The sequence below is a fragment of the Chiloscyllium punctatum genome, chromosome 26, assembly GCF_047496795.1.
Source record: "Chiloscyllium punctatum isolate Juve2018m chromosome 26, sChiPun1.3, whole genome shotgun sequence".
In the NCBI taxonomy this organism is placed as follows: Eukaryota; Metazoa; Chordata; class Chondrichthyes; order Orectolobiformes; family Hemiscylliidae; genus Chiloscyllium; species Chiloscyllium punctatum.
Genome location: NC_092764.1, coordinates 21,252,157 through 21,279,732, shown reverse-complemented (window position 1 = coordinate 21,279,732; position 27,576 = coordinate 21,252,157). Strand labels below are relative to the sequence as shown.

Here is a 27,576-nt window from a genome sequence, read left to right as displayed (position 1 = left end):
ATATGTCTTGCAGTGCATTTTGAAGCAGTTCTTATTTTACTGTATCAACAATCATTGATTAGACCTGATGACTTTCTGCACTTTTTACAGGCTATCGACTCAGTTTATTTTATGGGATTCACAGAAGTGGATAAGACCTACTTTATTGTTCGTATTTGCCGGAAACCCAATGACTTATGTGAAATATGGGTGTTGCTTCGAGTTGATGGAATTGGATATTTTGAGGTAAGCCCCATTTGCAGCTTTTTCCATAATAAAATTTATTTTTCTAGAACGTTGTTTTCTCCACAAGAACAGTTAAAACTGTGCTTATTTTTTCTTTTATTTAAGGAGATAAATACATATCTCAAGCAGTTAAGGGTTAAAGAATAGATCCAATGGGTGCACTTGCTAAAGTTGCCATGTAGTGAAGTTACATACTAGAGAGGCCTACAGTCTGGTTCAATTTGTATTCAGTTAGCTGATTTCTGCAAGAGTAGGCGTTGTAAAATTTTCTATACTTTTGAGTTATCGGGGAGGAGAATGTCAGCCTAAACTTGCATTATAGTTTGTTAGAACATGGAATATAGAAAAGTACAGCACAGAACAGGCCCTTTGGTCCACGATGTTGTGCCGAGCTTTAATCCTAATGTAAAATATAGTAACTTAACCTACGCACCTCTCAACTCACTGCTATCCATGTGCGTGTCTAACAGTCGCTTAAATGTCCCCAAAGACTCTGCTTCCAACACCATAGCTGGCAACACATTCCATGTATTCACAACTCTCTGCGTAAAGAACCTACCTCTGACGTCTCCTTTATATCTTCATCCCAATACCTTCAAACTATGACTCCTCATACTAGTCAATCCTGCCCTGGGGAAAAGTCTCTGACTATTGACTCTATCTATTCCTCTCATTATCTTGTATATCTCGATCAGGTCTCCTCTCTTCCTCCTTCTCTGCAGAGAGAAAGGTCCAAGCTTATTCAACCTCTCTTCATAAGGCAAGCCCTCCAGTCCAGGCAGCATCCTGGTAAACCTTCTTTGCACCCTCTCCAAAGCCTCTGTATCTTTCCTATAGTAGGGTGACCAGAACGGGACACAATATTCCAAGTGTGGTCTCACCAGGGACTTGTAGAGCTGCAGCAAAATCTCGCGGCTCTTAAACTTGATCCCCCTGTTAATGAAAGCCAAAACACCATATGCTTTCTTAACAAGCCTATCCACTTGGGTGGCAACTCTGAGGGATCTATGTATTTGCACACCCAGATTCCTCTGTTCCTCCACACTGTCAAGAATCCTGTCTTTAATCCTCGGCATTGGAGTTCAACCTTCCAAAATTCATCACTTTGCATTTATCCAGATTGAACTCCATCTGCCATTTCTCAGCCTAGCTCTGCATCGTGTCTATGTCGCGCATGACACCTCCAACCTTTGTGTCATCTGCAAATTTACTAACCCACCCCTCAACCTCTTGCACCAAGTCATTTATAAAAACTACAAAGAACAGAGCCCTGCGGTACCCCACTCAACACTGACCTCCATCTACAACCACTCTCTGCCTTCTGTCATCCACAGTATTCTGAGTCCAGATAGCCAAATCCCCCTGTATCCCATACTTCCTGACTTTATGAATGAGCCTACCATGGGGAACACTATCAAATGCCTTGCTGAAGTCCACATACACCACATCCACTGCTCGACCGTCGTCGACCTGTCTTGACACCTGCTCAAAGAACTCAATAAGATTTGTGAGGCATGACCTTCCCCTCACAAAGCCATGCTGACTGCCTTTAATCACACTATATTTTGCCAAGTAGTCATAAATCCTATCCCTCAGAATTCTTTCCAAAACTTTGCTGACCACAGACATAAGACTGACTGGTCTGTAATTGCCAGGTATTTCCCTATTACCCTTCTTGAAAAGAGGAACAACATTCACCTCCTTCCAATCCTCCAGTAAGACTCCTGTAGAGAGTGAGGAGGCCAATATCCTCGCCAGCGGCTTAGCAATCTCCTTTCTCGCTTCCCGGAGCAGCCTAGGATAAATCTGGTCGGGCCCTGGGGACTTATCAATCTTACTGTTTTCCAAAATTTCTAGCATATTAACTTCATCAACCTTGAACTGGTCAAGACTGTATCCCAGCTCCTATAAGATTTCAATTACAACAAGTTCCCTTTCCTTGGTGAAAACCGAAGCAAAAAACTCATTTAGGTCTTCCCCTATCTGCTCAGACTCCGCGCACAAGTTCCCTCCGCTACCCTTGATCGGCCCTACCTTCTCCCTGATCATTCTCTTATTCCTCACTAAAATGCCTTTGGGTTCTCCCTCATCCTTCCTGCCAAGCCTTTTTTGTGTTCCCTCATGGCTCTCCTCAATCCATTTCTGAGCTCCTTTCCAGCAAGCCTGTAATCCTCTAAAGCTGTGCTAGATCCTTGCTTCCTCCACCTTACGTAAGCTGCCTTCTTCCTTTTGATGATAAGTTCCTCTGTTCTTGTCATCCAAGGTTCCTTAATCTTATCCCTTCTTACCTGCCTCAGAGGAACAAATTCGTGCATCACTCGCAACAACTACTCCTTAAATAGTCTCCATATGTCTGCTGTGCCATTTCTGTGGAACAATTGCTCTCAGTCTGTACTTCCCAACCCCCATATGATAGCTTCATAATTTCCTTTTCCACAATTAAATATCTTCCCTCAGTAATTGCTCCTTTCCCACTCCAAGGCTATGCTAAATGTGAGGCAGTTGTGATCACTTTCACCAAAGTGCTCTCCCAACGTGAGATTTGACACCTGTCCTGGCTCGTTGCCGAGCACCAAATCCAAAATGCCCTCTCCCCTTGTCGATCTGTCTACATCCTGAGTAAGGAACCCTTCCTGAATACACCTGACAAAAATGGCTCCATCCAGACCATCTGCACTTAGGAGGTTCCAGTCGATATTGGGAAAGTTGAAATCACCCATAACAACAACCCTGCTACTTCGCAGGGTTGTTGAAATCACCCATAACAACAAATCTGCAGGGGCATAGGAACCTAGACTGTAGCTTTAGGGTGCAGGACCTGGAGTGTAGGGAGATTAGGAACATGGCATCAATCTCAAAGGAGGGTGCATGTAAGCAGGAAAGTGGCTTTAAGTGTGTATACTTCAATGCAAGAAGTATACGAAATAATGTAGGTGAACTTGCAGCGTGGGTTGGTACCTGGGACTTCGATGTTGTGGCTGTTACGGAGATATGGGTAGAACAGGGGCAGGATTGGCTGTTGCAGGTTCCAGGCTTTAAATGTTTTAATAGGGTCAGAGGTGGGGTAAAAGAGGGGGAGGTGTGACATTGCTTGTCAAAGATAGTATTACAGCGGTGGAAAGGACGATGGATCTCGCCATCTGAGGTAGCTTGGGCTGAGTTTAGGAATAGGAAAGGTAAGGTCATCCTGTTAGGAGTTTTCTACAGGCCTCCTAATAGTCCTAGAGACGTAGAAGAAAGGATTGCGAGGATGATTCAGGAGAAGAGTGAAAGTAATTGGGTGGTTGTTATGGGGTCTTTAACTTTCCAGATATTGACTGGGAAAGCAATAGTTCCAGTTCGTTAGATGGGTCGGTGTTTATCCAATGTGTGCAGGAGGGTTTCCTGACACAATACGTAGACAGGCCAACAAGAGGTGAGGCCATACTGGATTTGGTTCTGGGTAACGAACCGGGCCAGGTGTTAGAATTGGAGGTAGGTGAGCACTTTGGGGACAGTGACCACAATTCGGTGACTTTTACTGTAGTAATGGAGAGGGATAGTGTGCACTGCAGGGCAAGAGTTATAGCTGGGGGCAGGGAAATTATGATGCGGTGAGGCATGACTTAGGATGCGTGGCTTGGAAAAGTAGGCTTCAAGGGAAGGGTGCAATTGATATGTGGAGCTTGTTCAAGGAGCAACTATTGAGTGTCCTTGATAAGTATGTACCTATCAGGCAGGGAAGAAAGGGTCATGTGAGGGATCCGTGGTTTAATAAGGAATTGGAATCCCTTGTTAAAGGGAAGAGGGCGGCCTATGTAAAGATGAGGCGTGAAGGTTCAATTAGGGCGATTGAGAGTTATAAGGTAGCCAGGAAGGATCTGAAGAGAGAGCTAAGAGCAGCAAGGAGGGGACACGAAAAGTCCTTAGTTGGTAGGATTATGGAAAACCCAAAGGCTTTCTATAGGTATGTCAGGAATAAAAGAATGACTAGGGTAGAAATAGGTCCAGTCAAGGATAGTAGTGGGAAGTTGCGAGTGGAGGCTGAAGAGATTGGGGAGACACTGAATGAATTCTTTTTGTCAGTATTCACTCAGGAACAGGACATTGTTGCCGATGTGAATACTGAGTCACAATTAATTAGAATGGATGGCTTTGAGGTATGTAGGGAAGAGGTGTTGGAAATTCTGGAAAGGGTGAAAATAGATAAGTCCCCTGGGCCTGATGGCATTTATTCTAGGATTCTCTGGGAAGCAAGGGAGGAGATTGCAGAGCTATTGGCCTTGATTTTTATGTCCTCATTGTCTACAGGAATAGTGCCAGAAGACTGGAGGATAGCAAATGTGGTTCACCTTGTTCAAGAAGGGGAGTAGGGATAACCCTAGTAACTATAGACCGGTGAGTCTCACTTCTGTTGTGGGCAAAGTCTTAGAGAGAATTGTAAGGGATAGGATTTATGAACATCTGGATAGGAATAATGTAATCAAGGATAGTCAGCATGGCTTCGTGAAGGGCAGGTCGTGCCTCACAAACCTTATTGAATTCTTTGAGAAGGTGACTAAGGAGGTGGACGAGGGTAAAGTGGTAGATGTGGTGTATATGGATTTTAGTAAGGCATTTGATAAGGTTCTCCATGGTAGGCTACTGCAAAAAATACAGAGGTATGGCATTGAGGGTGAGTTGGAGGTTTGGATTAGGAATTGGCTGGCTGGAAGAAGACAGAGGGTAGTAGTTGATGGTAAAGGTTCATTTTGGAGTGCAGTTACTAGTGGTGTTCCACAAGGATCTGTTTTGGGACCATTGACAAACAGCAATGGTCCCAAAACAGATCCTTGCGGAACACCACAGTACCCCATCTTCTTGTTACTCTTACCAAAGTGAATCTCTTCACTCTTACCTGCATTGAACTCCATTTGCCACCTTCCTGCCCAGCTCTGCAGCTTATCTATATCCCGCTGTAACCTGCCACATCCTTCCTCACTGTCAACAACTCCACCGACTTTCGTATCATCCGCAAACTTGCTCACCCAACCTTCTAGCCCCTCCTCCAGGTTTTTATAAATGACCTGGAGGAGGGGCTAGAAGGTTGGGTGAGCAAGTTTGCGGATGATACGAAAGTCGGTGGAGTTGTTGACAGTGAGGAAGGATGTGGCAGGTTACAGCGGGATATAGATAAGCTGCAGAGCTGGGCAGAAAGGTGGCAAATGGAGTTCAATGCAGGTAAGAGTGAAGAGATTCACTTTGGTAAGAGTAACAAGAAGATGGGGTACTGGGCTAATAGTCGGATACTTGATAGTGTGGAAGAGCAGAGGGATCTTGGTGTCCATGTACACAGATCTCTGAAAGTTGCCACCCAGGTAAATAGTGCTGTGAAGAAGGCATATGGCGTACTGGCTTTTATTGGTAGAGGAATTGAGTTCCGGAGTCCTGAGGTCATGTTGCAGTTGTATAAGACTCTGGTGAAGCCGCATCTGGAGTATTGTATACAGTTTTGGTCGCCATACTATAGGAAGGATGTGGAGGCACTGGAACGGTGCAGAGGAGGTTTACCAGGATGTTGCCTGGTATGGTAGGAAGATCATATGAGGAAAGGCTGAGGCACTTGGGGCTGTTTTCATTGGAGAAAAGAAGGTTTAGGGGTGACTTGGTAGAGGTGTACAAGATGATTAGGGGTTTAGATAGGGTTGACCATGAGAACCTTTTTCCACGTATGGAGTCAGCTATTACGAGGGGGCATGGCTTTAAATTAAGGGGTGGTAGGTATAGGACAGATGTTAGGAGTAGATTCTTTACTCAGCGAGTCGTGAGTTCATGGAATGCCCTGCCAGTAGCAGTGGTGGACTCTCCCTCTTTATGGGTATTTAAATGGGCATTGGATAGGCATATGGAGGATAGTGGGCTAGTGTAGGTTAGGTGGGCTTGGATCGGCACAACATTGAGGGCCAAAGGGCCTGTACTGCGCTGTACTTTTCTATGTTCTATGTTCTATGTTCTCTGTTCTGCATTTTTCCAGAATCTGCCTGCCTATGAGATCTTCAATCTCTCTACTGCTATTCGGTGGTCTGTAGAAAATCCCCAATGCGGTAGCTGTTCCCTTGCTGTTCCTAACTTCTACGCATACTGACTCAGTAGACAAACCTTCCTCAACAACCTTCGTTTCTGTAGCTGTGATGTACTCTCTGATTAGCAATGCTGCATCCCTCCTCTTTTTCCACCCTCCCTGTTATTTTTAAACGTTCTAAACCATGGAACATGAAGCAACCGTTCCTGCCCCTCTGGAACCCATGTCTCTGTTATGGTCACAACATCGTAGCCCCAAGTACTGATCCCTGCTCTAAGTTCGTCACTCTTATTTCAGACACTCCTTGCTTTAAAACAGACACACTTTAACCGATCCCTTTGTTTCATCCCATGAGAAACCTTCCTGATCGATTCAATACATCCTGTCACTGCCCTGTCTGCAACTGACCCCCTCTCAGACATGTGGTTCCGATTCCCACCCCCCCCCCGCCAAACTAGTTTAAACCCTCCCGAATCACATGAGCAAATCTCCCACCCAGGACATTTGTGCCCCTCCAGTTCAGGTTCAACCCGTCCTTCATGTACAGGTCCCACCTTTCCCAGAAGGTATCCCGATGGTCGAGGTATATGAAGCCCTCCCTCCTGCACCAGCCTCGCAGGCATGCGTTAAGCTGCATTCCCTGACTGTTCCTCATCGCACTATCTCGTGGCACCAGTAGCAAACCTGAGATCACTACTCTATTCGTCCTGCTCTTCAGCTTCCAACCTAACCCTCTGTTATCATTTTTCATATCCTCAATCCCTTTCCTGACTATATCATTGGTGCCAATATGTACCACAATTTCTGGCTACTCACCCTCCCCTTCAGAATCTTGTAAACCCGATCGGCAACATCCCAGACCCTGGCACCAGGGAGGCAACATGCCTTCCGGGAGTCCTGTTCCTGAGCACAAAATCTCCTGTTGTGTGAGAACATTTAGTTGGGGTCAAATTCAGGATCAAACTGTTCCTTTATCTTTCAGAAAAAAAACCTCACTATCTAATAAACACACTGAAAAGTTTGCAATATACATGTTTCGTCATTACTAAAAATGAAATGGCAGTCAACTAATGATAACGAAAGGGGATAAACAGAGCAGCTTTACTAAACTAACCTTGTTCTATTTTATACTGAACTCTAATTCTGGATTAAATTTTCTTCAAAAGATTGAAAAGAAATGTTATTTGTCATGATGGTCTTTTCAGTTTGCGAAAACATGAGAGTTGGAACTTAATGTAAATCCAGCCAAACCAACAGATTTAAATTTATTATCACATGTATATAATTAATACAGACTTGAGTGTTTTATCGCGTGTTATGTGCAAAGTGTTGCAATGCTCTGGCACCATCTGAACATAATGCACGATTTCATTGCAACATGTTGATGTTTTTATTCCTCCTCCTCCTCCATTCGCTGTTTGACATTGTCCTGGTTCTCAGTAACGGGTTCCTGGTTCTCAGTAACAGGTTCCTGGTTATCAGTAACAGGTTCCTGGTTATCACTAACAGGCTCTGGACCTCCACTGCTGCCACAATCACAACTGTCACGATAGGTGGAAGGAGGTGAGGGTGATACCCGGAGAGGGGTTGGGGGCGGAGAGGTCGGGAAAAAGATTGCAGGTCAAGAGGGCGCTGCTGAATCCGGGGGTTGGGACTGAGATAAGGTGGGGGGAGCGGAAATAAGGAAGCTGGAGAAATCTACATTCATCCCATGTGGTTGGAGGGTCCCTAGGCAGAAGGTGAGGCATTCTTCCTCCAGGCGTCGTGTGGTCAGGATTTGGCGATGGAGGAGGCCATGGACCTGCATGTCCTTGGCTGAATGGGAGGGAGAGTTAAAGTGTTCAGCCACGGGACAGTTGGGTTGGTTGGTGCAGGTGTCCCAGAGGTGTTCCCTTAAAAGTTCTGCAAGTAGGCGGCCTGTGTCCCCAATGTAGAGGAGGTCACATCGGGTGCAACGGATACAGTGAATGATGTGTGTGCAGGTGATTTTGAGCCGGATATAGAAGGATCCATTGGGGCCTTGGAGGGAGGTGAGGAGCGAGGTGAGGGGGGAGGTGTGGGCGCAAGTTTTGCACTTCTTGCAGTTGCAGGGGAAGGTGCCAGGAGTGGAGGTTGGATTGGTGGGGGGTGTGGACCTGACGAGGGAGTCACGGAGGGAATGGTCTCTCTGGAACGCTGATAGGGGTGGGGAGGGAAATATATTCAAAGTTTGGTAGAAGATTTGTAGCTCGGGTGCTCGTTGTTGTGGTTCTGTTCGCCGAGCTGGGAATTTGTCTTGCAAATGTTACGTCCCCTGTCCAGGTGACATCCTCAGTGCTTGGGAGCCTCCTGTGAAGCCTCCTTCACAGGAGGATCCCAAGCACTGAGGATGTCACCTAGACAGGGGACGAAACATTTGCAAGACAAATTCCCAGCTAGGCGAACAGAACCACAACAGGGAAATATATCACTGGTGGTGGGGTCTGTTTGGAGATGGCGGAAATGACGGAGGATGATACGATGATTTCCGTCATTTTCATCACCTCCAAACATACCCTACCACCAGGGATATATTTCCCTCCCCACCCCTAACGCGTTCCGGAGAGACCATTCCCTCCGCGACTCCCTCGTCGGGTCCACACCCCCCACCAATCCAACCTCCACTCCCGGCACCTTCCCCTGAAACCGCAAGGAGTGCAAAGCTTGCGCCCTCACCTCCCTCCAAGGCCCCAATGGATCCTTCCATATCTGTCGCAAATTCACCTGCACCTCCACACACATCATTTACTGTATCCACTGCACCCGATGTGGTCTCATTAACATTGGGGAGACAGGCTGCCTACTTGCGGAACGTTTCAGGGAACACCTCTGGGACAGCCAACCACCCTGTGGCTGAACACTTTAACTTCCCTGAGGTAAAAACAATGACTGCAGATGCTGGAAACCAGATTCTGGATTAGTGTTGCTGGAAGAGCACAGCAGTTCAGGTAGCATCCAAGTAGCTTCAAAATCGACGTTTCGGGCAAAAGCCCTTCATCAGGAATAAAGGCAGTGAGCCTGAAGCGTGGAGAGATAAGCTAGAGGAGGGTGGGGGTGGGGAGAAAGTAGCATAGAGTACAATGGGTGAGTGGGGGAGGGGATGAAGGTGATAGGTCAAGGAGGAGAGGGTGGAGTGGATAGGTGGAAAAGAAGATAGGCAGGTAGGACAAGTCCGGGCAAGTCAAGGGGACAGTTACTAAGCTGGAAGTTTAGAACTAGGGTGAGGTGGGGGAAAGGGAAATGAGGAAACTGTTGAAGTCCACATTGATGCCCTGGGGTTGAAGTGTCCGAGGCGGAAGATGAGGCGTTCTTCCTCCAGGCGTCTGGTGGTGAGGGAGCGGCGGTGAAGGAGGCCCATGACCTCCATGTCCTCGACAGAGTGGGAGGGGGAGTTGAAATGTTGGGCCACGGGGCGGTTTGGTTGATTGGTGCGGGTGTCCCGGAGATGTTCCCGAAAGCGCTCTGCTAGGAGGCGCCCAGTTTCCCCAATGTAGAGGAGACCGCATCGGGAGCAACGGATACAATAAATCATATTAGTGGATGTGCAAGTAAAACGTTGATGGATGTGGAAGGCTCCTTTAGGGCCTTGGATAGAGGTGAGGGAGGAGGTGTGGGTGCAGGTTTTACAGTTCCTGCGGTGGCAGGGGAAAATGCCAGGATTGTAGGGTGGGTTGTTTGGGGGCGTGGACCTGACCAGGTAGTCACGGAGGGAACGGTCTTTGCGGAAGGCGGAAAGGGGTGGGGAGGGAAATATATCCCTGGTAATGGGGTCTGTTTGGAGGTGGTGGAAATGTCAGCTGATGATTTTGTTTATGCGAAGGTTTGTAGGGTGGAAGGTGAGCAGCAGGGGCGTTCTGTCCCTGTTACGGTTGGAGGGGTGGAGTCTGAGGGCGGAGATGCGGGATGTGGACGAGATGCGTTGGAGGGCATCTTTAACCACGTGGGAAGGGAAATTGCGGTCTCTAAAGAAGGAGGCCATCTGGTGTGTTCTGTGATGGAACTGGTCCTCCTGGGAGCAGATACGGCGGAGGCGGAGAAATTGGGAATACGGGATGGCCTTTTTGCAAGAGGTAGGGTGGGAAGAGGTGTAATCCAGGTAGCTGTGGGAGTCGGTGGGTTTGTAAAAAATGTCAGTGTCAAGTCGGTCGTCATTAATGGAGATGGAGAGGTCCAGGAAGGGGAGGGAGGTGTCAGAGATGGTCCAGGTAAATTGAAGGTCAGGGTGGAATGTGTTGGTGAAGTTGATGAATTGCTCAACCTCCTCGCGGGAGCACGAGGTGGCGCCAATGCAGTCATCAATGTAGCGGAGGAAGAGGTGGGGAGTGGTGCCGGTGTAATTACGGAAGATCAACTGCTCTATGTAGCCAACAAAGAGACAGGCATAGCTGGGGCCCATACGTGTGCCCATGGCTACCCCTTTGGTATGGAGGAAGTGGGAGGATTCAAAGGAGAAATTGTTAAGGGTGAGGACCAGTTCCTCCTTTGAATCCTCCCACTTCACCAACACATTCCACCCTGACCTTAAATTTACCTGGACCATCTCTGACACCTCCCTCCCCTTCCTGGACCTCTCCATCTCCATTAATGACGACCGACTTGACACTGACATTTTTTACAAATCCACCGACTCCCACAGGTTCCTGGATTACACCTCTTCCCACCCTACCTCTTGCAAAAATGCCATCCCGTATTCCCAATTCCTCCTCCTCTGCCGGATCTGTTCCCAGGAGGACCAGTTCCATCACAGAACACACCAGATGGCCTCCTTCTTTAGAGACCACAAATTCCCTTCCCACGTGGTTAAAGATGCCCTCCAACGCATCTCGTCCACATCCCGCACCTCCGCCCTCAGACCCCACCCCTCCAACCGTAACAAGGGCAGAATGCCCCTGCTGCTCACCTTCCACCCTACAAACCTTTGCATAAACCAAATCATCCGCCGACATTTCCGCCACCTCCAAACAGACCCCACTACCAGGGATATATTTCCTTCCCCACCCCTTTCTGCCTTCCGCAAAGACCGTTCCCTCCGTGACTACCTGGTCAGGTCCACGCCCCCAAACAACTCACCCTCCAATCCTGGCACTTTCCCCTGCCACCGCAGGAACTGTAAAACCTGCGCCCACACCTCCTCCCTCACCTCTATCCAAGGCCCTAAAGGAGCCTTCCACATCCATCAAAGTTTTACTTGCACATCCACTAATATCATTTATTTTATCCGTTGCTCCCGATGCGGTCTCCTCTACATTGGGGAGACTGGGCGCCTCCTAGCAGAGCGCTTTAGGGAACATTTCCGGGACACCAGCACCAATCAACCAAACCGCCCCGTGGCCCAACATTTCAACTCCTCCTCCCACTCTGTCGAGGACATGGAGGTCATGGGCCTCCTTCACCGCCGCTCCCTCACCACCAGACGCCTGGAGGAAGAACGCCTCATCTTCCGCCTCGGAACACTTCAACCCCAGGGCATCAATGTGGACTTCAACAGTTTCCTCATTTCCCCTTCCCCCACCTCACCCTAGTTCTAAACTTCCAGCTTAGTAACTGTCCCCTTGACTTGCCCGGACTTGTCCTACCTGCCTATCTTCTTTTCCACCTATCCACTCCACCCTCTCCTCCTTGACCTATCACCTTCATCCCCTCCCCCACTCACCCATTGTACTCTATGCTACTTTCTCCCCACCCCCACCTTCCTCTAGCTTATCTCTCCACGCTTCAGGCTCACTGCCTTTATTCCTGATGAAGGACTTTTGCCCGAAACGTCGATTTCGAAGCTACTTGGATGCTGCCTGAACTGCTGTGCTCTTCCAGCAACACTAATCCAGGAACTTTAACTTCCCCTCCCACTCCACCAAGGACATGCAGGTCCTTGGCCTCCTCCATCGCCAAACCCTGGCCACACGATGCCTGGAGGAAGAGTGTCTCATCTTCCGCCTAGGAACCCTCCAACCAATCGGATGAATGTAGATTTCTCCAGCTTCCTCATTTCCCCTCCCCCCACCTTATCTCAATCCCAATCCCAGATTCAGCACTGCCCTCTTGACCTGCAATCTTCTTCCCGACCTCACCGCCCCCACCCCCTCTCCGGCCTATCACCCTCACCCTCACCTCCTTCCACCTATCGTGTTCCCAGCGCCCCTTCCCCAAATTCCCTTCCCCCTACCCTTTATCTCAGCCTGCCTGGCACACCAGCCTCAATCCTGAAGAAGGGCTTATGCCCGAAATGTCGATTCTCCTGATCCTCGGATGCTGCCTGGCCTGCTGTGTTTTTCCAGCACCACATTTTTCAACTCTGGTCTCCAGCATCTGCAGTCCTCACTTTCTCAGGAGTTGTGCCATGTCATAGTTTTTGTCATCCTAGTGCCAAAAGTCAGAGCGATTGAGGTTTCCACCCTTAGTCTGTTATGTTGCTGCATAGACTTATCATGACTGTTGGTCATGTGATGTCACCCCGGCCACCCTAAGTACATCCCAATAGTAGTTATCAGCTCTGTCATTAATTCTAGGGCAGCTGAAAGCGAGAAGTGGGAGGAAGATCATCCAAACTTTCAACTGGTTATAATCTTAGAAAAATTATTAAGCAATTAATTTTCCCATTGGATAGGAGTTGTGCCAAAGCTTTCATTGAGCTATGATTTATTTGCATTTTGTTTAGGAATTTGGTAAGTTTAGAACTTCCACAATGTTGATGCATTCATTAATTCCAGATCAAAACCCCTCCAAAAAACTGTGTACATGATTGAGAAACATTGCGTTAGAGATTGTAGAACTTCGAAGAGCATTGAGTATTGTCCAGACTTGCTCTCCTTTGCATCTACCACATGAAACCATGGTCTTACTATTCATAATTTGAAAGAAATGCAATGTCCATAACAGATATTTGATATGGGGTGTTTGCAATCTTAAAGCTGTGCAATTTGATTTTGTTACGTTTGACATAAAGTGATGGGAAAGGAAAAGAAAGTAAAAGATTGGTTGAAGTCTGAATAATTAGTCCCATCATGGGAATATCAATTAGGATCATCTATGGGTGGTTGAGAATTCTCAGGCTTGTGTAATAATTTTATGTTTCTGCCCTTTTCTCACTGTTTGCTGTGCATCCAACTCCCTTCCACACATGGTCCATTCCTAGAGTGTCTTGCTTCAAAGCTCACCTCTAGAATATTTTGACGTGCTTGATCACTGAACATGAGGAGACGCAAAACGCAACTTTTTAAGGATAGTCTACCGAAATGTGAACAGAGACAGCTAAGTGGGTGGGAGTGGTGCAGGGAGCACACTTTCTGTTCATGTGCAGATTCGGTGAAATGAACAGTCAACAGAGAGGAAAAAGGCAAGAATCCTACAACATTTTCAGAAAGAAGTCAGGCTAACTTTGACTGGAAATATATAATCAAGCTCACTGAAATGCATTAAAATACATTTCATTCACATCTTTTTCAAGCGAGAAATTAGCATGTGTTGAGTCAAATAGCATTGATGCATTTAAGGGCAAGACAGTCAGCTTAAATGTTCTTTTCAATGTTTTGGCAAAACTGCTCCTTTCAGCACCCAATCCATCCTGATACCATCAGTTCTGTGGACAGTAAGAACTCATGGAGTGGAGGTGGTCTGAAGATGGAGTGTCTTGAGCCACATCGGCGATGGCGAATCACCTTTAGCGGACTTCTCAGGTCAGTAATAAAGAATTAAATGGTGAAGATTTGACATATCAGGGTGTAATTTTACTTCTCTCATTAAACCAATGGGTCCTCGCTTCAACAGCAGTAGGCTACATCCATTAACATACAGCTTATTACAATACTAAATAGTGAAACATCGAGTAACAAAGGTAAAAGGGTGGGTTATTAAGTGAGCAACAGTTCCAAGTGCATCAGGAATCTGTGTTCAACCTGGTACGTTTTCGCTCGTTTTGAAGGTGACGCAGCCAATCCCCTCCCCAGGAAGTCAGCTGGAATTTTAACTGAGGTATAAATATAGCTGTTTTTTTGGCTTATATTCAACAAGACCCAGATATTCTTAGAGACAAAGCCAGTGCCAACACTGCACCTGCAGACCAGTAAGGAACAGGAATTTTCCACATCACTCAACCCTACAGCCTCAGAATTGGGGATTGGTGATGAACACATTCTTCGTCCAGGGTTGGGGTTTGGATGTTATTGATCATTCAGCCTCTTCTAACCTTCAGCCTGCCTAACAGGAAACGAAACTGGCTAAACAGAGTCAGACAGGCTGCCTTCTGGGTGGAGAACCTGTCCCGCCCAAAGATATAAAAGCTAAAATTCTCGAGCATGCAGACAAACTGGAGTGCCAGCTTCTAGACTATCTAGTCAGTAAATATTCCACTTATGGCCATCATATCTGAGAAAAATGCTTAGCTCTTAGATTCCACTGAACATATTTTTATCAAATAATCCTCTGGTTAATTTGCATTACTCTTCTTGAATTTAGACACAGGTAATTACACACCCATGTATTTTTGTAATCGATTAAAATTCTTTTAATGGATGACCTGATTTGTAAGACTTAGACATTATTGAAAATAGAAATTGTTACACCAAATGTATTTAAAGTAAGGTGCAAGGGTGATATGAGAAAATATTTTTTAGGGTATGGAAGGCACTGCCTGGAAATGTGATATAGACAGGTTCAATAAGCCAGTGAAAGCGGCAATGGATTTTTGTTTAGATGGTAATGATAGACAGAGGTATGAGGGAAGGGCAAGCAGTTGTCATCTGATAGTAGAGTTGGTGCAGGCGTGATGAGCTATAGTTATTCTGTGAAAAAACCTTCAGTTTGAGTTCCGTGCCAGAAACAATTTAATTGTCTCTTGAATTTCATCACTGGCTCACAAGTCTATCTTCACCTGTGTAAAATATTTTGCCTGATTTCCTGTCTGACTATTAATTCCCTTATCTTTCTTCTGTACTTTGGTATTTAAATGACTTGATTCAGTTTTATGTTCTATAAGTCAGTTCTATCAGTCAATATCTCCTCCAGTTCCTCTCAAAGTAAATAACCTCAACTTCTTTAGTATTTCCATTGTGTCAAGACATCTGATAGATGGAACCATCTGGGTGACATGGCATGCTTGTCCTTCTTAGTGGGGTGCCATGGACTAGCATGTGATTACACAGTGTGTTCAGTTATTATGATATTGCATAATAAGGATAATTAAATATATTCAAATAAATTAAAGGACTACAGATGCTGGAAATCAGGAACAAAACCAGAAATTGCTGGAAAAGATCAGGAGGTCTGGCAGCATCTGTGGAGAGAACAAAGAGTTACCATTCTGAGTCCAGTAATCCTTCCTCAGAATCTCAGAGGTATATGAAGAAGGGTCATTGGACTTGGAACGTTAATTCTGCTTTGTCTCCACGGATGCTGCCAGACCTCATGAGCTTTTCCAGCAATTTCTGTTTTTGTTTCAAGTGAACTAATATGTTTCTAACATATGCTGTTATTTTCATTTGGATGTGACTAAACTATATTGTCATTTCTTTTGGATTTAAAAGACTTTCAAATCTCGAAGTGCCTCTAAGACCGATAGGGAGTTAAATTGGTCAAGTATTGAGAAAAGATTTTGGATTAGTGGTGCTGGAAGAGCACACCAGTTCAGGCAGCATCCAAGTAGCTTCGAAAGCGACGTTTCGGGCAAAAGCCCTTCATCAGGAATAAAGGCAGTGAGCCTGAAGCGTGGAGAGATAAGCTAGAGGAGGGTAGGGGTGGGGAGAAAGTAGCATAGAGTACAATGGGTGAGTGGGGGAGGGGATGAAGGTGATAGGTCAAGGAGGAGTGGATAGGTGGAAAAGAAGATAGGCAGGTAGGACAAGTCCGGACAAGTCAAGGGGACAGTTACTGTGCTGGAAGTTTAGAACTAGGGTGAGGTGGGGGAAGGGGGAAATGAGGAAACTGTTGAAGTCCACATTGATGCCCTGGGGTTGAAGTGTTCCGAGGCGGAAGATGAGGCGTTCTTCCTCCAGGCGTCTGGTGGTGAGGGAGCAGCGGTGAAGGAGACCCAGGACCTCCATGTCCTCGGCAGAGTGGGAGGGGGAGTTGAAATGTTGGGCCACAGGGCGGTGTGGTTGATTGGTGTGGGTGTCCCGGAGATGTTCCCTAAAGCGCTCTGCTAGGAGGCGCCCAGTCTCCCCAATGTAGAGGAGACCGCATCGGGAGCAACGGATACAATAAATGATATTAGTGGATGTGCAAGTAAAACTTTGATGGATGTGGAAGGCTCCTTTAGGGCCTTGGATAGAGGTGAGGGAGGAGGTCCAGATCAGACCAAAGGGGTAGCCATGGGCACACGTATGGGCCCCAGCTATGCCTGTCTCTTTGTTGGCTACGTAGAGCAGTTGATCTTCTGTAATTACACCGGCACCACTCCCCACCTCTTCCTCCGCTACATTGATGACTGCATTGGCGCCACCTCGTGCTCCCACGAGGAGGTTGAGCAATTCATCAACTTCACCAACACATTCCACCCTGACCTTCAATTTACCTGGACCATCTCTGACACCTCCCTCCCCTTCCTGGACCTCTCCATCTCCATTAATGACGACCGACTTGACACTGACATTTTTTACAAACCCACCGACTCCCACAGCTACCTGGATTACACCTCTTCCCACCCTACCTCTTGCAAAAATGCCATCCCGTATTCCCAATTCCTCCGTCTCCGCCGGATCTGCTCCCAGGAGGACCAGTTCCACCACAGAACACACCGGATGGCCTCCTTCTTTAGAGACTGCAATTTCCCTTCTCACGTGGTTAAAGATGCCCTCCAACGCATCTCGTCCACATCCCGCACCTCCGCCCTCAGTCCCCATCCCTCCAACCGTAGCAAGGACAGAACGCCCCTGCTGCTCACCTTCCACCCTACCAACCTTCGCATAAACCAAATCATCCGCCGACATTTCCGCCACCTCCAAACAGACCCCACGACCAGGGATATATTTCCCTCCCCACCCCTTTCCACCTTCCGCAAAGACCATTCCCTCCGCCACTACCTGGTCAGGTCCACGCCCCCAAACAACCCACCCTCCAATCCTGGCACTCTCCCCTGCCACTGCAGGAACTGTAAACCCTGCGCCCGCACCTCCTCCCTCACCTCTATCCAAGGAGCTTTCCACATGCATCAAAGTTTTACTTGCATATCCACTAATATCATTTAGTGTATCCGTTGCTCCCGATGCGGTCTACTCTACATTGGGGAGACTGGGCGCCTCATCTTCCACCTCGGAACACTTCAACCCCAGGGCATCAATGTGGACTTCAATAGTTTCCTCATTTCCCCTTCCCCCACCTCACCCTAGTTCTAAACTTCCAGCTCAGTAACTGTCCCCATGACTTGTCCGGACTTGTCCTACCTGCCTATCTTCTTTTCCACCTATCCACTCCACCCTCTCCTCCTTGACCTATCACCTTCATCCCCTCCCCCACTCACCCCTTGTACTCTATGCTACTTTCTCCCCACCCCCACCCTCCTCTAGCTTATCTCTCCATGCTTTAGGCTCACTGCCTTTATTCCTGATGAAGGGCTTTTGCCCGAAACATCGATTTCGAAGCTACTTGGATGCTGCCTGAACTGCTGTGCTCTTCCAGCACCACTAATCCAGAATCTGGTTTCCAGCATCTGCAGTCCAAGTTTTTACCTTATTGAGAAAAGATGTGTGGGTTGTGGGATGTTGCTAACCCATGGCCATTCATTGAATTTGTAATGCCCATTATTTTACAAGATTACCATATAGAGAATTTGTTACCCACGCTTTGTTTTGCTGCAGGAGAATTGGCATTGTGATGTTTACTTAAATGCGGCCTTAATTCAGTCACTAGTGGAAGTCCCCACTGTGATTGGAATCTATACTGAAATAGACTGAAGAACATTTGAACAGGCAAAAGAATCAAGTATGGGAAACCTGCAAAAAAAAACTCCAAACATTGTCCATTTGCAGAGAGAACCTAGAGAAATAATCCACCAATTAATCTAAACTGAAATAATATGTGACAGGTAACAAACATGCAAAGTCTAAAAGACACCGATGACCACAAAGGATTCATTTGAATGCTTCAAAATACCTCTTGAAAAAGTGCTTGCAGGGAGTTATATATTTTCTTAAACAATCAGCCTTTTCAGAGATGTTATTACACATGTCTGTTGCAGATGCGACTTGATCTCAGACATCCTGATTGAGAGATACAGACACTGTCATTGCAACAGGAAAGCTCTTCCTTTCATTTTTATTTATTTTTAATCTACATGTGTTATCACAAGTAACTCAACAGCTGTTTTTGTTTTTCCCACCACCAAACTGCCTGTGGTACTTTTTAACCTATTATCTACTACCACTAAATCACACATGTTTTCCAATAAATCATATCACGTGCAATGGCTGACAAGGTCAATGCAGACCAGTAAAGATGAGGGAGAGGAGAAGGGTCCCAATCAAAATGGAGTTCGGAGACAAGGCACCCTGCCCGCTCTGTGGTGTTCAATATTTTTCAAAAACATGGAGAGTATTGAAGGACACTGCTTGCTCCTTCTCAAAGGATACCCTGACACAAACATAGCTGCGGACAAACAGTTGGTAACTCCGACACCCTCCACTGCCTGGATCTATTAATGGCCAGAGTCCAAAAGTGTGGTGCTGGCAAAGCAGATGGTCAGGCAGCATTCGAGGAGCAGGAGAGTCGATGTTTTGAGCAAAAGCTTTTCATCAGGAATGACATTATGCCTGAAACATCGACTCTGCTGCTCCTCAGATGTTGTCTGACCGACTGTGCTTTTCCGGCACCACACCTTTTGACTCTAATCTCCAGCATCTGCAGTCCTCACTTTCTCCTCTTCTAATGAACATCTTGGCCTGGCCCAGGAGCATTCCTGATGAAGTGCTTATGCCCAAAACATCGATTCTTCTGCTCCGCAGACGATGCCTTGACCTGCTATGCTTTTCCAGCACCACACTTTTCGAACAAGGAACAGACCCACGGGGAAGTCCTCTGATTTGACCACACCACCCCACAGCAGATGTCCAAAGATCAAGGCTGAAGTGCAACCAGAAGCGTAAAAGATTTTTCAATAATTAAAATGGGGTGCAACCGCAACAGCTATGTACATGATTCATGGAATAAACAGCAAGGCTGTGAACCTGAGAACTGCCCCATCCTATAGTTATATCCACTGCTGCAGGTACAAATACAGAATTCCTGAGGGATAGTGACCCAACTTTCAGTTAAAGTTCATCTAAGGTTTTGTAATACTGGAGAATACGTTCCTACACTTTGCATATATATTGTCTCCAATCACCTACTGTAAGATGTTATTACACACTCTGGAGCAGGAGGGACTTGAACCCAGGCCTTTTATCTCAGAGATAGGCATTATCGCTGCACCAAAGAGGCCTTTCAGAGAGTTCTTCATTTCATGTAATGTTGCGTTTAGTTGTGCAGGACTAGGAAAGACATGTAACTAGAAAGTGGATTTGGGTGTTGACATACGATCCATTGGAAATATCCGCCTGCATGTCAGAAACTAATTCATGCCTTAGTTGGCTGGATGGGGCTGATACAGTCTAATGTAACTCCTGTAATCAGAAATGAAAGGATTACTTTCTTCAGAATTCTCATTGAAGTGCTTTAAGGTTATTTTTAAAAAAATATTCTGTTAGATTGAGAAACAAAGTTCTTTTTAAATTCAATGAAGAGTTCATCATAAGTCGCGCCAACAAGTGTTTGCATTGCTAACATACATGACACTCTCTGAATGTGATCGTCAGTACAGTGCCCTTCCTATTTCTGTATTCTCGTCAAGATATGTAACCCTCTGCAATTGCTGAACTCCTCCAGTTCTAGTGTCTTATGCATCTCAGTGCTAATCATATGAGCACTGACTAACATTCTTTTAGCTGCATGAGTCATGGATGCTTCACTGGAAACCTCTCTACCTTTGTTTAACAATTCTTTTGAACAACTATTTCCTTTGATCACTTGTAATTATTATGTTTGATTATGTTCTTGAGTTACACCGTGGGAAGTTTTGTAATTTTAAGCACATTATGCAAATGTTTTACAAGCAACAAGACAAAGTATTTTGACTAAGAGCATTAGTGTAATGCTAATTTGGATTTGAAAACAATTTTTTTTCCTGAAATTGAAATCATTGTATTCCCAGCATTGAGTGAGTAAGATGTAAAATATGATATCTGCTTGTTTGATTATTGCTTCTACATTAGTATGAGAGCACAGACTTGAATTGTTTGCAAATCATCTTACTATTGGTGAGACTGATCTCGATTAATCCTTACTGAAAGATCACCTTGTTGCAGTCTTTCTATTAGAGATACTTGTGAAACAATTATTAGTAACAAGTTCTAAAGAGGGTTACTGGACTTGAAAAAATAACTCTGTTTCCTGTTAGCAGACCTGCTGATGTTAGCAGACCTGCTGATCTTCTCCGACAATTTCTATTTTTCTATGTGATAAATCACAAGCACTGTCTAGAATTTACTTATCTCATTTTATATTTCCATTCTTTAGAAGGGGTCCATACAAAGATAAGTGGACTGATGAGGAAGAGGAGCTTCTGCACGTCAAGTTTACTTTTATGTAAGTTTTGGAAATTAACAGACAGGTTGGTTTGAAAGATATTTGACATTCCCGAAACAACTTTGACATGTGCAGTTCAGGGCTTGAGCCCAATGACATGTTTGCAGTGACTTCTCTAATCTATGCAGCAGGTAGTTGAAAAATCCTTGCTCAGAAGTTTCAGATTTGACTCTTGGTGTGAATTGAGTTTCTAGTCCAGTGCTGTTTTTACTATAGTTCTCGTGGGTGAGAGAGGTAACAGCAGGCAACTTGTTCCTAATGACTAACAGATGATTCTAAGTGGAAATATTTGCATGAAGTAAGTGCAGCAATTGCATGCCACAACCCTTCACAAGAACAGCCAACATTAATCCGAGTAATTAATAACAAAGGGAGTTCCACATTTGGAATCAGATTAATGGTCATTGAACTAACCCACATAAATAAACCAATGCCTTTTCATGGAATCTTAAAATAAAATCATCAAATAATTACATTCAGAATTATTTTGGTTTATCTTATCTGTACTTGCTCTCTGCAAGAGAAGCTCCTCCTGACCCTCTCCCTTTCTGTTGCCCCATTGATCTGTAAAATTCTTCTCTTCAGGTAATTATCCCATGCATTTTAAATCCACAAATAAATTTGCCCGCAGCACACACTCAGGCAGTGTACTCCAGATCTTAACGATATTAAAAAAAATGTTTTTCCTCTTGTAACATTTAGCTGCTTTGTCATTCACTGTATATTGGTGCTGTCAGTTTTCCAGCCTTATACTGTGGGAACAGTTTCTCCCACTTCAGTCTGCCCAGAACTCCCATGATTTTGAACATTTGCAAATCTCTTCTCTGCTTTCCTTCTAAGAAAAGCAATCCTTGTTTCTTCAAATCATCCATTGAACTGAAGTTCCTCATTCTTGACAACGTACTCATAAATGGTTGCTGGATCCTCATTGTCATGCTCAAAATTAGACAAGGGTGTGCCAGTTGAGGTTGAACCATAAAAGTCAAGAATTTTGAAGAAGACCCATATTGGACTCAAAACATTAATTCTATTTCTCTCTCTACCAACGCTGCAAGACTTGCTGAGTTTTTCCAGCACTTTGGTTTTATTTCCTATCTCTGGCGTACACAATATTTTGCCTTTATCACCATAAACTGCCTGCTTTTGTACACTTAGCTTCTATTTATAAACGCAGAATCCTGAGAAAAGTGGGTCCATGCCCAACTTTGCAAGTGTGTGGATCCATGGCAGGTAGTGAATCAATGGATAATGAGGAGTGAGCATAACCAATTTCTCAACCTTCATCATTACAGTTATTGGTTGTGCACACTTACCCACTGGTTCCACTGCTCCTGCACCCACTTAGCATTGTATTGCATCTTATAGTGTCTTTCCTTGTTCTTCCAACCACATGTGAGATCTTTTCATACTTTGCTGCATTAAAGTTCATCTGCCCCATATCTCTCCATTCTATCAGCCTGTCCATGCCACCTTGATGTCTATTACCGTCCTTCTCTCTGATAACAATACTTCCCAAGTTCTCTGCCACCTCCAAATTTTGCAGCTGAGCCCTGTACACCCACATCTAGGTCATTGATATATATCAAGAAAAGAAGTGCAAAACCCTGAGGAACCTGGCCTATACTGTGCTCTAGTACAATGTTATCCATTCATCTCTACTCCCTGTTTCCTGTCAATCAGCCAATTTTATATCCTGTTGCTGTTCTCCCTTTTATTGCATGGACTTTAATTTTGCAAGTGGCACTGTGTAAAACATAGTTTGGAAATCCACCTACATTACAACCACCATGTAATTATCATCAGCTCTCTCAGTCATCTTAAAAAAAAACTCAATCAGGTTAGTGAAACATAACCGTAACCAATCCACACTGGCTTTCCTTAATTAATTACTGGGCTGTTAATCTAGTCCCAGAGAAGCCATTCCTGAAAGCTTCCCCACCACTGAGGTTAAAATGACTAGTTTATAGTTGCTGGCCTTCTCAAAGACTCACAGAATTGTTATTGTATTGAAAGAGGCTATTTAGCCCATCATGCTCCTTAGTATCCAGGAATGTGCAGGCTGGGTGGGTTAGCCATGGAAAATGCAAGGTTACAGGATTAGGGTGGAGGGTGGGTCTGGGTGGGATGATCTTTAAAGGGTCGGTGTGGACTTGATGGATAAAATGGTTTGCTTCCACACTATAAGTATTCTATGATTCTATGTTTGCACTGTCTCTCTGATGCAAATTAGGAATTAGTCCATTCTCCTGCATTTTCCTGGTAACTCGGCATATTGTTTTTGTTCAAATCATTAACGAATGCCCTCTTGAATGCTGTGATTGAACCTCTCTCCAACACACTTCCAGGCAGTGCATTCAAGCCTCGCAGAGTGAAATACTTATTTTCTCACATTGCATCTGATTCTTTTGCAAATTACTTCAAATCTGTGCCTTCTTATTCTTGGTCCTTTTACAAGTGCGAACAGTTTCGCTCATGGTTCTGTAAACTTGATCACATTTCGTTTCAGTTTTCTCCTGTTCATGGAAAGCAGTTCCAACTCCGCCAGTCAGTCAGTCTTCCTAACTGCAGTTACTCATCCCTGAAACCATTTTGGTAAAACTCCAGTGTATTTGCATCCTTCCCGCAGTGTGGCACCCAGAATTCTACACAAGACTCAAGATGAGGTCTGACTAGTTTCTTATACAAGTTCCACATAACCTCCTTCCTCTTGTACTCTATGCTCCTATGAATAAAGCCTAGGATACTGCTTCCTTATGAACTGCTCTCGGTACCTGTCCTGGCACTTCCAGTGATCCTGTCGTACATACATACTTATCTTTCTGTTTCTGCATACACTTTACCGTTTATTTAATTCTGTCACTCCATGCTTTTCCTGCCAAAATATATCACCCCACATTTTCCACATTGAATTTCATCTATCACTGATTGTCCATTTCACCAACTTGTCAATGGCCTTTTGAAATTCTGCACTGTCCTCCTCTCAAATATCCAAGTTTTGATTCATCTACGACGTTTGAAATTGTCCCCTGTATATCAGGAAATGCAAGACTCCCAACCCTGCTCCTCCAGACCAAAAAATATCCATTAACCATTACTGCCTGTTTCCCTGTCTCTCAGCCATTATTGCTTGCGTGTTGTTGTCTCTTTCATTCCAAGAGCTTTAAGTTTACTTTCAAGTTGTGTGGCCCTGTGTAAAATGTCTTTTAGAAGTCCAAGTGCAACATGACCCTCTGTGTTACCTTTTTCAGCAAAACTCTGATAAGTTAGTTAAAGACAATCTTTCCTCAAAAAACCCAGGTTGGCTGCAACATGTGACTGTGAATTCTATCCTTGATCCTTCTTATGTACTTTTTTTGAATGAGAGGAGGGACATAAACTAGCAGAAAATAAATAGCAAGAGAATAAGAAAGCTGCACTGGCTTTGGAGATTTCTGAGAAATAAGCTTGCAGAGAAAGTAAACAGTGACGCATAACCATGGAAAATTGTGCTTTGTGTTACTTTATGTCATAATATCAACTAATTAAAAACAGTTGTCAAATCAAAAGCAGCTAGTTTTTATGTACCCAAACCACTCAGTGGCAAATCTGGAATAATAGAACGTCCTTGGAACTCACGATGTTTATTCCTTTCTAAGATACCGAAAATTAAAACTCATTCAACTGGCCAAGGAAAAGGATACTACAGGTTAAGTTTCTCCCTTTCAGAACAGGGAATTGACTGCAGATGACAAAAAAAATCACAAAAGAGGCTAAATTGTTTTGCTTCCGTAAACAAAGTTTGAGCTGGATAAAGAATGTAATGCAATGTGATTCAGAACGTATGCCAACTTTATGCAGCTTGCCCATTAGAATGATACAGCAGGTACTTGGGGAACACCACCTGCAAGTTCCCCTCCAAGCCACTCACCACCCTGACTTGGAAATACACTGCCATTTTCTCACAATTATTGGGTCAAAATCCTGGAATTCCCTCCCTACCAACATTGTGGGTCAACCCACAGCAAGTGGAGTGCAGCGATTCAAGAAGCCACCACCTTCTTAAGGGCAAATAGGGAAGGGCTAGCAATGCTGGAGAGCCAGCAACACCCAAGTCCCACAAATGAATTAAAAAAAAATTATATGCAGCCAGCACTGGCTAAGCTGTTGAGAGTTTAATGTTCAGAAGGAGTGACAAAAGTTGTGAGAGCCGAACACAAGCGATAGAATTGCTTATGCTCTGTGCAAAAGGAAATCTGCCACATTAACTGGCCTGTGTGACTACATGTGACTCAAAACCCACAGCAATGTGTTTGACTCTTAGCTCCCCTCTAAAATAGCCAAGCAAATCTTTCAGTCGAAGAACAGTTAGATATGGGCAGCAAATGCTGGCTTTGCAATGAAGAAATGAACACAATTTAAATCCAGCCTGCACCTTTTAAAGTGAAGATGCATAGTGGCTGGAGCAGATGTGGAGATCCTTGGAAAACTCACTCCAATGCAGAAAAATACTGAATAAGTGGTACAACTCAGTCAGGGTAGGGGTCATTGGGCAAAAGCATGCAACAGCATTGAGGTTATAATGATGGGAGCTCATGAGGGCATGGTTGAGGAGGTGGAAGGGAGTAAGTAAAACCTCGATACCCACGAGACATGTACACAGAAGGTCCAGAAGATATGCAGTCAATACTCAGAGTAAGATTTTACTATTCTCCGAGTGGTGAGCTAGGATGTAGAGTGGGGACGTTGATAAGTTGCTGGGAGCACCAGTGTTAGGATAGTAGCTCAGCCATATTGTGACTTGAAGCAGAGGCCAATTAAGTGCCCTGTTTAGGGCCACTTTCTTGAACCATCAGCATTTGGTCAGTGGCAGAGTGGCCTCTCACCAGGTTGGCAGTCTTTCAGCATGGACATGACGTTAACCTCTACACAGCACATTGAACTGGGAGGCTCCAAAATGGAAGCTGCAAATGGAAATGGCCAGCCTCTGTCATTTGCTGTTACTGCTGAAGGGCATCACTGCCAAAACAAAAAAAATGGGGATTGCTTGGTTGGCCTTACAGAAAAATGAATTGCTTTCCTTCACTGAGGGTACGAGAACACAGAGCTCCTTTTGATGATCTGCAGCCTGAGCAATGACCAGCTCCAGCTCACATTGGAGAGGTAGCCCACTATGACTTTTTGGGAACATACAGTCCTTACACAGGTTTTGCCCCCATTGAGCACATTCAGGCCAAGAGCCTAGCTCTTCAGATGCAGATGTGGTGTCACAAATGGTGTTTAGTATCTCCCCCATTTCCTGTGGTTCCACACATAGATGGGGCCTTCTTGATCTTTCGGGGGCCCTACTCTCTCCCTATTTACACTTTTGCCCTTAATGTGTTTCTAGAATCTCTATTTAGATTCCTTTTAACATATTTGCCAAACCTATTTCATGTCTCCTTTTTCCTATCCTGATGTCCCTTTTGAAGATACTCCTATTATCCTATACTCCTCAAGGGATTCACTCGATCCCTGTAGTCTATACCTGCCATATGCCTCCTTTTCTTTCTTAATGAGAGTCTCAATTACACTAGTCATCCAGCATTCCCTATATTTACCAGCTTTGCCCTTCACAGTAGTAGGAACATGCTGTCTCTGGACTCTCACTATCTCATTTTTGAAGGCCTCCTATTTTCAAACTGTCCCTTTAATCTGTAAATAGCCTCTCCCAATCAACGTTTTCAAGTTCTTGCCTAATACCATCAAAGTTAGCCTTACTCCAATTTAGTACTTTAACTTTCAGACCACATTCTGAATTAGAAAATTTTCTCATATACTCTAAACAAATTCCTCTTTATCTAAGCCCATACTACTATGACAGTCTCAGACTATGTTTGGAAAGTTAAAATCCCCTACCATTTTAATAAACATAGAACATAGAACAGAGCACATTACAGCGCATATGGGCCCTTTGGCCTGCAATGTTGCGCTGACCTGTGAAGCCAATCTAACCTACACTTTTCCACTCCCGTCCATATGCCTATCCAATGACCATTTAAACGCCCATAAAGTTGGCGAGTCTACTATTACAGGCAGTACTGGTCCATGCTCCTACTACCCTCTCAGTAAAGAAACTACCTCTGACATCTGTCCTATATCTATCACTCTCAATTTAAAGTTATATCCCCTCGTGCTTGCCATCGCCATCTGAGGAAAAAGGCTCTCCCTGTCCACCCTATATAACCCTCTGGATTATCATATATGCCTCAATTAAGTCACCTCTCAACCTCCTTCTCTCCAACAAAAATAGACTCAAATCCCTCAGCCTTTCCTCGTAAGACCTTCCCTCCATACCAGGCAACATCCTAGTGAATCTCCTCTGAACCCTCTTTCAAGCTCCCATATCCTTCCCATAATGCAGTGACCAGAACTGTACGCAGTACACCCATGTGTGGCTGCACCAGAGTTTTGTACATCTGTAGCATGACCTCATGGTTCCAAAACTCAATCCCTCTACCAATAAAAGCTAACATACCATAGGCCTTCTGAACCCTATCAATCTGGGTGGTAACTTTCAGGATACTTATGTACCTGGATACTGAGATTCCTCTGCTCTGCTACACTACCAAGAATTTTACCATTAGCCCAGTACTCTGCATTCCTGTTACTCCTTCCAAAGTGAATTACCTCACATTTGTCTGCATTAAACTCCATTTGCCACCTCTCAG

At 44.9% G+C, this 27,576-nt stretch overlaps 1 protein-coding gene across 1 annotated transcript in view; it reads left to right on the top strand.

The window, feature by feature from the left end:
* Window positions 1-27,576, top strand: part of LOC140496317 (rifampicin phosphotransferase-like) — a 184,754-nt gene that overhangs the window by 38,511 nt on the left and 118,667 nt on the right. Inside the window, exons 2-4 of the mRNA XM_072595918.1 lie at window positions 91-225; window positions 13,832-13,956; window positions 20,822-20,890. Coding sequence (XP_072452019.1) covers window positions 91-225; window positions 13,832-13,956; window positions 20,822-20,890 — 329 coding nt within the window. The remainder of the gene's footprint in view (window positions 1-90; window positions 226-13,831; window positions 13,957-20,821; window positions 20,891-27,576) is intronic.